The sequence below is a fragment of the Cotesia typhae genome, unplaced genomic scaffold (assembly GCF_013202065.1).
Source record: "Cotesia typhae breed Kobodo isofemale line unplaced genomic scaffold, CoteBio_Ctyphae contig_4, whole genome shotgun sequence".
Taxonomy (NCBI): domain Eukaryota; kingdom Metazoa; phylum Arthropoda; class Insecta; order Hymenoptera; family Braconidae; genus Cotesia; species Cotesia typhae.
In genome coordinates, this window is record NW_027423748.1 from 3,685,842 (window position 1) to 3,697,922 (window position 12,081).

The 12,081-nt window shown below is 29.7% G+C and overlaps 2 protein-coding genes across 10 annotated transcripts in view; one reads left to right on the forward strand and one right to left on the reverse strand.

Annotated features, from left to right (window-relative positions):
• The window catches only part of LOC141527017 (lachesin), a 294,984-nt gene that overhangs the window by 258,625 nt on the left and 24,278 nt on the right, over positions 1–12,081 (forward strand). For 5 of the 9 annotated variants that reach the window (XM_074242235.1, XM_074242237.1, XM_074242234.1 and 2 more), the window contains one exon: positions 8,601–8,753. The exons of the other annotated variants lie outside the window; for them this stretch is intronic. In XM_074242235.1, the coding sequence (XP_074098336.1) occupies positions 8,601–8,753 (153 nt within the window). The remainder of the gene's footprint in view (positions 1–8,600; positions 8,754–12,081) is intronic. 9 annotated transcript variants of the gene reach the window in all.
• On the reverse strand, positions 4,446–6,008 carry LOC141527162 (uncharacterized). The gene is made up of 3 exons (XM_074242486.1): positions 5,996–6,008; positions 4,936–5,899; positions 4,446–4,564 (listed from the first exon to the last, which is right to left on the reverse strand). Exon 2 carries the CDS (start codon positions 5,681–5,683, stop codon positions 5,279–5,281), a length of 405 nt encoding a protein of 134 aa, XP_074098587.1. The 5' UTR covers positions 5,684–5,899; positions 5,996–6,008; the 3' UTR covers positions 4,446–4,564; positions 4,936–5,278.

The following is a 12,081-nucleotide window of genomic DNA, read 5'->3' on the forward strand; positions in this document are numbered from 1 at the left end:
TCTATTTTTAAAAGTCCCGCTCGTTATTTTCCCGGAGACGAGACTGGACCTCCAACTCTCGATTATCGACGACGCTATTTTTACGCCTCGTTTTATTTAAAGGATCGTCGACAGACTTTACATCAATCAGACCACTGCCCGTACACACATTCTTTTCTAAAAGCTTTGATACAAGTTTACTTGATCTATTTTGTGATTCTTTATCACCCAGAGAGAGGAATTCGATATTACCATGTGGTGTTTAATTTTTTTTAAACTAGCTTAATTTGTCAACAATTTATAAATATTACTTCTTTTTAAAATATAAGATAATTGTTCAAATTTTAAGTGCAAATTGTTTCTATTACTTTATTTATTGGTGATTAAAAAAACCGGGATTTTTTTTTTAATATAAATTTTTTTGCCAGGAATGTTAAAAGAAATTTTTAAGATTAATTAATATTAAATCAAAAGAATTTTATTTTAGTTTCTTGAAATTATGCTTACTTTGTAGAATTTATTTTTTAAACTGGAAACAAAATTTTACAAAGCCTAAATACTTTATATAGTTAGACACAATTTAAATTCATTTTTTCGATAAATCATTTGGCTAATTACATTAACGATAAATAACAAGTTTAGATAGTCACGAAGATTATAACGGTGGAATTGTCAATACTGCAAGTGTCAAATGCGGATTAAAAAGTCTCGTTTAATTTATGTAATAGATTTACATAGAAATTATGTTTCATAATTTTTCACTATTTATAAAAATCAAATTTTTTAAATTATTGAACACATTTAATACGTTATTTTCCGTCATTTTTTTTTTTTTTAATTACTATTGAAATCTGAACGATATTTTTTGTAAAATAAAATAAAAACTCCAATTTATAGAATATATATCAAATTAAATTCTGAATAGTAATTCTACGACCTTCCTAAAAATTTTTAAAGATTAAATTCTTGAAGAAAAAAAAACAATGTCAATAATGTTGCTTTATTTAATCTTAAAAATCTTTTTAAAATTATTCATTGATATTTTGTCAGTATTTAAATATTGTAATTTAAAATTTCTTAAAATTGCCTAGAATTTTAATTGGAGTATTCTTTATACATTATAAAAAATTTCATCTTTATTAGAAGTCTAGTTAATTAGTTATATATTACAATATAACATATATAAAAAATTTTAGAGACTTAAATATAAGAAAAAACATAAATTTTCAGTTTAAAAAATTTAGACTAAAAAGAAAAATGACAGCGGAAACCATAAACACAATCTCAATTGAAAGAAAAAAAAATATTTATACAAACTAGCCCGAAGTTCTATAGTCTTCTTAATTCGAGAAACTTTTTCCATTATCATAAATTTATTAATTAAGTTTCTTTTTTGAATCCTTTAGAGAAAGGACGAAATAAGTTGATTAAACTAAAAACTTTTAAAAGCATTAATCGCATTGTTAAAAAATAATAAAAGGAACAGAACGGAGAATGATGGGATAAAATTTTAGTCAAGGGCTAATATTTTTTGCTGGCGTTGAAACAAGTTGAGTAGGTGCCTACGGGCACGCACTAACTCTAACATTAATGTTTGAAAAGTTTAAAAATAAATAACAGAAACAGAAAGAATGAAAGGGAATTGTAGTATTAAAGAAAATTATTTAGAACGGGATGCGCTGTTAATGTCAGAGTTTTCACATCGCGACACACATCGAGAGTAGTCGGGGAAAAAAATAATAATAATAATGTTATTGTGCACAAACAAAAACAAACAAAAGAGGGAGAGAGAGAGATAGATATAAACATTAGGGTGGGTCAAAAAAATCGAATAATTTATTTTTGATTTTATACTCTGAAAAATAGGTTCGTAGACACCTAAAAAGAATTCTCTCCAAGTATAAGCTCTTAATTATAACGGGAAGGTCCTCCGCTTTGCGGGTTTCTATTTTTTTCGAATAATCAGATAAAAAAATTTATATCTCGCTTCCAACTGCTTGGAAAAATATTCCGTGGCATAGATTTTGTGAGAAATTGAATGCTTTACAAAAAAGGTCTCTTATGACTTTTTCAAAAACTCAACCGATTAAAAGATATTCATAGTTGAACTTTGGCTATTTTAAGGAAAATATTCGTTTTTATAATGAATTTTATAAGTCGATGAAAAAAAATTATTTCGGATTGCGGAACTCATGATTTTGTAGGAAATTTACTGCTCTACAAAAATGGTCTCTTATGATTTTTTGATTAAGTGAAGCCGTTACGAGATATTCATCGTCAAACATTAACGAATATCAATATTTCCAGTTTTTGATCAATAATTCGATAAATTTTAATTTAAACTATGAGTTTCAGGAAAATTTACATAAATTTGAGTTTCGATCGATAAAGAAATGTTATAATAAGTTAGATAAAGAATTATTGGAATTATCATTGATTTTCCTTGGAGAAATGCCTCAAGAAAAGATTTCTTTCAAACGTCCTGGTGCTGTTCATCATGCTAGATGGATGGCTAAGGCCATTTATAGTTTGAAAATGTATCTATTCAGAGATGAATTCAAACTCTCTCAGAAAGAATTGCATGGTCTTCGTCATTTCTGTATTTTTATAGTCACATTGTATTTAAAAGCTTGGTTTTCATCAACTTCTGCAACAACTGCTGCTTATCATGACTTGCAGTTTATGAAAAATTTATTGGAGTACAAACATATCAATCCTTTGATTTCTTCAGCTACGTGTGAAAAAATGATTTCGCACTTATGGTATTTGAGCGATGAACTTGCCATTTTATCACTGTTTGACGATGGCGTTCCATTAGAAGTAAAAAAGTATTGTTGAAGCTGTTAATACTCGTGAAGGTACAGATTCTAAAGCTAAAAGATTTGTAATTGCTAAAAAGATTTGAATTCATTGGCGCAGAGAACTCTGAGTGACTTTGTGTCTAAAAAGTCATTAAATCTTTTCAAAATCTTCGATCTACCGTATGACTTTCTTGATGTCGATGTTGAATTATGGCCTACTAATGAGAGTTATCTCGAAAATAAAGAATACTTTCAACAACTAAAAGTTGTCAATGATTCAGCAGAGCGAGCTGTTGCATTAGTCAGTGAATATAATCAATGCTTGACAAAAATGAAGAACAATTCCAGTACTTATTGCAAGTTGTCAAAGAACATCAAAAACATTCCCAAATTGTAATAAAAGAAATTATTTATAGTAATAGCGTACTGTTATGTTAAAAATATAGACAATTATATTGCAATTGATAATTCAATAAAAAATTTATCTATAAAAAAGTTAAATACTGGTTGTTTCTCACTTGATTCAATACTTTTCATATTAAATTTGACAAAGAAATATGTCATTCACTTCAAATTAAACTAATCATTGGCTATATGTCGAAAAAATGCTCTAATTTCTTGTTTTAATGCAATCAAACAAGCTCAAGACTGAAAACAATATTAAAAAAATTGTTTATAACATTTCTTTATCGATCGAAACTCAAATTTATGTAAATTTTCCTGAAACTCATAGTTTAAATTAAAATTTATCGAATTATTGATCAAAAACTGGAAATATTGATATTCGTTAATGTTTGACGATGAATATCTCGTAACGGCTTCACTTAATCAAAAAATCATAAGAGACCATTTTTGTAGAGCAGTAAATTTCCTACAAAATCATGAGTTCCGCAATCCGAAATAATTTTTTTCATCGACTTATAAAATTCATAATAAAAACGAATATTTTCCTTAAAATAGCCAAACTTCAACTATGAATATCTTTTAATCGGTTGAGTTTTTGAAAAGTCATAAGAGACCTTTTTGTAAAGCATTCAATTTCTCACAAAATCTATGCCACGGAATATTTTTCCAAGCAGTTGGAAGCGAGATATAAATTTTTTTATCTGATTATTCGAAAAAAATAGAAACCCGCAAAGCGGAGGACCTTCCCGTTATAATTAAGAGCTTATACTTGGAGAGAATTCTTTTTAGGTGTCTACGAACCTATTTTTCAGAGTATAAAGTCAAAAATAAATTATTCGATTTTTTTGACCCACCCTAATAAACATGAACGTAATAGACGTAAATGTAGTGCTGAACATGACGCGAAACTACACTGTATAGCCCGGTTGTGAATACAGAATTATCGCCTTTGAAACTTTCAATCTAGCGTGTAAACAGGCCATGCGTCCCTCGGGACTTCCACCCCGAGCCCCTCTTTTATAATATTTTTACTCGGGCATTATGCACAAAGTATGCATTTTAAATTCAAACGCTTTCCCGATTACGTGTTTTCATACTGCTGAATGTTCAAGAAAAAGGAAGAATCATTTTTATGGTTTTAAGGGGGATAGCCACTGTGACGCTGGAAAAAATAGGCAATTTTCGGGAATTTTTTTTACTAGGATAATAAAGGAATTTGGGGATCGGGTTTTTTTTGTTTTATAAAGTATATGTTGAGGATAATTCTCCTAAATTTTTATTCAAAAATATTTTGTTATCACAAAGTTATAAACATTTTTGTAGAGCACCAAAAAAATTTCCCCCTCCATTGCCGGTACTGTAACTCAAAAACGGATTATCTGAAACAAAAAAACCAAACGGCATTTTAATCTATAGGAATGTCGCTATCGTCGCACGTAGGGGATTTTGAAAATTTTGATTTGAGAAAAAATGGCGCCATATTGAAAATTTTTTCGTCTTTTTTCCTCATTTTTTGGACTCAAACAGCCTTAAAAATCTTAAAAATTAAAATTTTCAAAATCCCCTACGTGCGACGATAGCCACTAAGTAGACGAATACGGGAAAAAAAAAAATTGAGAATCGGTTCATATTTACGAAAGTTACAGTACCGGAAAGTTTGAAAAAGTCGTTTTGAGAAAAACGCGAGTAAAGTTTTAAGAAGATTCTCGCAACTTTAAAATCTAGTCTTTCACAAAATATTCATACTCACATCAAACTATCAAGTCCTGGGCCATATGAGGGTTCTTCCTCCTTATCTTTAGTATTGACCTTGACTTTTTTATTTTTTTACTGGCCGTTTCCATGCGGCTTTCAGCAGCTTTAACCCGAGTAGCGTCGCGCTCAGCGCAGTATGAGTAGAGTGTTGGTCCTACTTTAACATCGAGATTCTCTAATATCTTCAGAGTTGCTAGAGCCCCATCATTGAATGTAATTGTTGAAATATATAAAGCTATTTCAACAATAAGGGAACAAGAAGAATTTGTTTTTGGGGCGAGCTGCCACACTAATGCATTGAAGCTTTCATTATTATTTTGTGTAAACCCACCGACACATCATTCCAATAACTCTGGATTCGATAGATCTTCATAAATCGGTATTAAAGCTTCCGCAATATCTGCAGGAAGTGGTGGTTTTTCAACTAATGAGTCCAAAGTATTTGTTGCCACAGCTTTTTGAAATTGACACCACGAATTTGCACCTTCAGGACAAAGAAAATGCTGCGGATCTTCGGGTGATGAAAACTTGTGATAAAATGTTTGCCAAATAGCATTATACATCTCATCAACATCATTAGAATGACGTCTGATTGCTAAACCATAATACTTTGTAAATTCATTAATTGCTTTGTCCGTTAATCGACCTTTCCCACCTAAACTTTTCTGTGTATTTTCTTCTTTTCCTGTTTTTGTCTTCTTGTTAGTTCGTTGCTTCTTCAAAGCCCTTAGTCGACTGCCCATTCGTTTTTGCACGTGATTAATACATTCCTTTTTTTTTTATCTTCACCATGTCCCCATACGGTTTAGCATCACAAATATTTTTATACGTTTTAGTGTCACCATCACCTATATAGTTTACATACTTAACGTTATGTAATAACTCTGATCGCATAAACATCTCTTTTATTCCATCTACCTCCATTTGTCCAGAAGAATTTTCATGGTTTATTGGACAGTCTAGAGCATGGTCTTGCATAAATTGATCGTATTCAGCTGTTCCTTTTTTGAGCTCATTAGCGCACACATCTTACAATAACTGGATTTCATACTTACATCTACGATTTTGCCAGTGAAGTAACCAATTAGAGAAGATATACCAAATGAAGATTTAAACCCTCTTTTCTTCCAACTACCGTCACCGGAGACAGAAATTCCAGGAATGTCATTGGATTTTAAATGCTTGCAGGTTTCTTGGATTTCTTCTTTAGCAGCTTTTTTCAACACTAAATCACAACAGTTTCTAGCTGCATTTCTGATTTGTGTGACCAGACGATCGTAAAAGCTATGGAACATTGGTCGTGGTAAATCCATGAAGCACAAAATCTTTCAGGTCCAGATAACCCAATACCAATTATCCGCATTGCAAAGATGAAACGGCGATTAATTTCATACGCATTCTTGATGAGTGGACATGAATTTATCAAAACTGGATCACATTTTTGCAATTCACAACTAGTTTAAAACCTAATCCTCGAATACTTGTCTCAGTAAAGTTTACATCACCACCACACTTTTTACACGATACACAGCCACTTAGTAAATTAAATATCGAAAAAAAATTTATAATTTTGTAGCTAATACTCGAATCAATTGTACAATCAGATTTTTGTGATAATTTCCTCTTGGAAGCACTATCACGTCGTTGAGAGCCAGTATTTTTTTCAGTTTCATATCTGTTGAGCGGTCGATTAAATTTTTTCCTGTCGTTTGGCAGTTTTCTTTCGTTTTTAATAACTTTACTTTGTTTACGATCCATTATTTAACAAATTTTTTTGTTAAATAAACAAAAAAAAAGATCAGAAGATTTAAAAAAAATAAGTAAGTAAACAATAACGAGTACACTAAGAAACTCAATAAATTAAAGAACGAGTGTGTATTCATACAAAACAACTAAACTATGAGGTACAGTATCTCAACAATAAGAAAAAATATACGTTAAAAGTCAAATAATTGTAACGGTTGACAATCGTGAGGGAAAACAATCGCCAACCCGTACGAATCAAAGACGGAGCGAGCAGGCGACGTTTTCGTCGAAGCGCCGCGCGTAAAACGGTCAATCGACGCGCTCTTATAAAAATGACTATAACTCGAAAACTATTCGGAATTTTTCTATAAAATTTGAAATACATAATTTTGAATATATAAACTTCAGTTTAATGAAAAAAAAAAAAAAATTTTTTTTCCGAAATTTTACAGTGGCTATCCCCCTTAATTCTTGATGAAAATTTTATTTTTGATTTTTCGCTCGTATGGCCGTTCTGATACACCGAAAAAAAATTACTTGATTTGAGAAAAATTTTCTGTTCAAAATTTCAATCTAGTTTCGAGATATTCAGTTTAAAATAATTTAAGAAATTTGCGAAGAGAATCAGGAGAATATAGCTTTAGGATAAAGCGAAAAAGTTCTTGATTAAATTAATTTTATAAATTCAATAAAATACTTCAGTATTTTCAAACAAGATAACCGATACTTTACCTAACAATTTTTTGAGAGGATTAAAGATACGCGCACAAAAAATATTCTTGCCTCAATTAAATTTTATTTCAACCCAGGGAATTTTTATTCTTCTGAATATTTTCTTGAGTTAATAAGGTTAATTCCCATTTTTGGATTTTTATTTTCTATATCGTGAAAAATAAGTCTCAAATACAGTTTAGAATGGGTTTAAGTAAAACAATTGTTTTTTAAAGATTTTTTTCGTATTTTGAATGAGGAATCTTGTTTTTAAACTAGAAGTATAAAATTCTTAAAAGAAAAATAAATTATTGTCAGTTTTCGTAATTTTTTCATTTTGATCAAAAATTTTTAAATAGAATTTATTGAATTAAAAAAAAAACGAATTTCAAGATCAGAAATTCTTGAAATAAGATTACGTTCTCTTTAAAATAATTTTCTTGAATCAATATAATTTTTCTGTGATCATAAAAAAAGAGCGAGTAGATAATAAATTAAACGGAAATTTAATAAAAGATCTTTTACTGAACGACCAACAGCCAAAATGAATTTATAAATATTTTCTACTGTATTATAAGTTTGTAAAAAATTTCCTACCTACGGCACTCAATAGTCTTTTGTGTATTTGTAACTGCAACATAAATCGATGCTATGTATGACAAAATTAACAATATACAACCCAATTCACAATACCCAATTTCCATTCACTGACCACAAAATCATTTCACCTCCGTATATTTAATGAGTAATTCGCAATTGGTGTTATTATCACTATTTACAAAACAGTGCATTAATATTATTACTAAATTTTTTTTTGCATGATCAATGTTTACATATTTACACAATAATGATAATAACAAATAATCATTGGTAATTAATTAAATTAATAATTATTATTACTATAACCATTATCATTATCAATTTATAATATTGTAAATTGAGATAACAATAATTGATAACTGTAAAAATTAAAATAATTAAATGTTAACGACTTTGTATGGTGTGGAATAGCAACAGTGCATGAAAATCCACAAGCACAATAGTTTAATTCAATTACAAACGTAATATATAAATACTCATATATACAAATTTATAATTAGAAAATATACAATAATAATAAACAAATAAATAAAAAATGCACGCAAGGACGCAACTTGGTACGCTGGAACGTGGTAGATGAGGTGTCCTGATGTTTATTTTCAGGCAAGCAACAGAGCACACCAACGCCACCTAGAAGACTTACAACAATATGGCCAGCCGTGTACAATCCTTACAATCCGAAAAGGACGGAGCGACCACCTACGAGCCAAAAGGAGGCCGAAACAAGGGAAAGGAAGCTTCATGGAGCCAGCAAAGGTGAGGAATCATCACATGCCTTATCCTCATCTGCTTCAATATTTTATTAAATTGTTAATTTATTTTATAAATTGAATAAACCCGGTCCTCTTTGCACCTCCACGATCCTTCACAAGCTTTTTAAATGAAAAGGGCAACAAAAGGTGATTGCGATACACTATTCTGCACCATGCACTGTCGCATTTCCGTTATATTATTTCGCAAAAGCACAAGCTCACTACGACATTTATGTACCCAACTTTGTATATAAGTATATAAGTATAAAATTTTTGTAATGTGTATGTGTCACACATAGGCAAGTCTCACTTTTATTGTCTTCTTTTGTAGGAAGAGACTTGATTCCTATAGTCACATCGTTTCACGCGTCCTTTGTGTTACTTATCAAGGCATTTATATACATTTTAACCTCATCGGCACATGTAAATAGTATCTATATACTGCTCTTATTGTTATTATCACTTTTTTTTGTTTCTATTATTACTATTACTAAGCTGTAATATTCTTAGCGTATAGCAAGTATCGAGGAAATCAAAGCCCGAGATTGCGGTTTGATAATGACGTCATTTATTTAATACTAGTTTTTCCAAGGCGTAGAAAATTGAATTTCATTTTTTATGACGCGCACAAATATATGTTCCTTGAAATTGAGGAATTTATTTTTTCAACTGTTACTGCTGTGGTAATGAAAATATTAATTAGTAATGTAATTTTATGAAAATGAGTTTATTTACGCGGTGGACTTGTAAGAAAAAACAGGTTTTTAATTAGGGAGCTTTATTATTTGCTTTTCATTACTCGGCGGCTGGTTTTTTGTGTGTGTTTTTGAGAGTATTTTATGATGCTAGTGATTTTCATTTTTTTAGAGAGACCGGGAATGAAATTACATTCATTTTTAGGAGAAATTTTTTTAGACAAACAGTAATTCTCTTATTATGCCGAAGGAAGTAGAACAAGAAACCGATTGTGAACGTATTTTTTTGTGCAAAAATTTCTACAGATGATGAATGGTTTACAATTTTTTTTCAAAATTTGTTTTCGTTAATAAAAATAAAAAATTTTAAGCAATTAATAGCAAAAACATGACTTAAATCAAAGTTTTTCATAATTATTTAATTATACAGTTACTGTTTCCTAACATGAAAAATCTAAATATAAATTTAAAAAAAAAAAATTTTTTTTTAATTATTCGATCTTACGATGGATTTACGAAAATAATCATACAATTTTTTGTTAGAAAAAATTTTTAATTAGTTTTATTTCATAATCATTAGTAACAGTTATTTACGTCTTAGGCTGCAAATAGACGATTTTCCAAAAACATCGATGTCGCTAAATAAGCTTAAGATTTATGGCACGAATTTACACGTGTTTTCGTTAATTCGAGTCACATATTTTACATCAAATATCGTAAAATGGACATTTTCGAAATCGCCATTGAGCGACTGAATGACGACAATAGTTTTTCTCATTATAGCTTAGAATGTTCAATTTTAGAGTGATACAAACCTATTAATTATGTGTTTACATATAGTATCGAAATTGATTATCGACTCAAAATCTTCGGTCAGTAAGCTAGAATATAATTGTTTTCTTCACAGTCCTTTTCAATTCCGTCCGGTTTTATCCAGAAAATTACAGAAAACGAAGGGAAATTTTACTTATTACCCGTGTAAAAAAAAAATTGTCCCAAAAATGTCCCAAGCTTGGGACATCCAAACGTGACACAATTTGGGACATTTTTGGGACATCTTAGAAATAAACAGAAATTTTAAAATAGTGCATTTAAGTAATTTTTCGTCAATTTTACGTATTTTTTTGAAAATTTTCAGAATGATTCTTCAATTGTACTACAATTTTAAACGTTTATTAAATGATTTAATAAAAAAAATTTATTTTTGCACAGCTGTAAATTTGTCTAGGAATTGATGGATAAAACATTTATTGACTATTTTTGGGACAATTTAAGGACAATTTTGGGACATTTCAAAAATATTTTTAGAACTTTTTAAAAATATTTTTAAGACAATTTTGAACGTTTTTTAAATGATTTTAAAAAAGACAATTTATTTTTGCACGGTTATAGATTTATCGTAAGATTAATGGATCAAAATTTTTAGGACAATTTTGGGACGATTTTTGGACATTTTAGAAATATTTTGAGAACAATTTTTAACGTTATTGAATGGATCAATGTTCCAATGAAATGAATAAATTCAATTTTGAATTTATCTTACGATAAATCTATAACCGTGCAAAAATAAATTGTCTTTTTTAAAATCATTTAAAAAACGTTCAAAATTGTCTTAAAAATATTTTTAAAAAGTTCTAAAAATATTTTTGAAATGTCCCAAAATTGTCCCAAAATTGTCCTTAAATTGTCCCAAAAATAGTCAATAAATGTTTTATCCATCAATTCCTAGACAAATTTACAGCTGTGCAAAAATAAATTTTTTTTATTAAATCATTTAATAAACGTTTAAAATTGTAGTACAATTGAAGAATCATTCTGAAAATTTTCAAAAAAATACGTAAAATTGACGAAAAATTACTTAAATGCACTATTTTAAAATTTCTGTTTATTTCTAAGATGTCCCAAAAATGTCCCAAATTGTGTCACGTTTGGATGTCCCAAGCTTGGGACATTTTTGGGACAATTTTTTTTTACACGGGTAAGTAAACTTTGTGGCTTAGGATGGAAAAAAAATTCGGTGAAGTAGAGTTTCTAGAAATAAGTACCTTTGTGGGCGCAACCCAGTGTTCGAAAAGTGAACTTATTGAGCGAGTAGTATGACGAAAAAAAAAATTCAATTCTGTAAAAGTCCTTGAAAATTAAGCTGAGTACCAATTCTCGTCAAAGATGAAACATTCGACAAAGTTAGTTCTGCAATCGAGTTACTGAAAACGATTGCGCCCGTTTAAAATAAACCATTTTAACAAATGTATTATGCAGATACATGTAGCACAGATGAGCAGACAAAACGTATTCTAACGCACATGACACAGGATTTGAATTTCCATATTCTAGAGAATGGCCACCGTTGATTTGAAACGGTTTGCATGGTAAATGATGGAGACGATGAGCAAACCGGCGATAGCGTGACGGACCTAACCACATAGACATTTGTTCCTAAATGGAATAGATTTTCCAGATCCTCCGGTATAGGTTTAAAATACATTAATACACAAGTTATCCAATTTTCCAGCGCTAGAACACGCACATATATTTCATACATTAAAAGTGCACCATCTAAATGTCAACGAGAACACAATATACTTTTGTATCCACTACTATTACATACTACATTACTTTTTATTTTTTCATTTTTAC

What these genes read in the sequence shown, in the direction of transcription:
- LOC141527162 (XM_074242486.1), bottom strand. Translation starts at nt 5,683, where the DNA reads ATGGGCAGTCGACTAAGGGCTTTGAAGAAGCAACGAACTAACAAGAAG.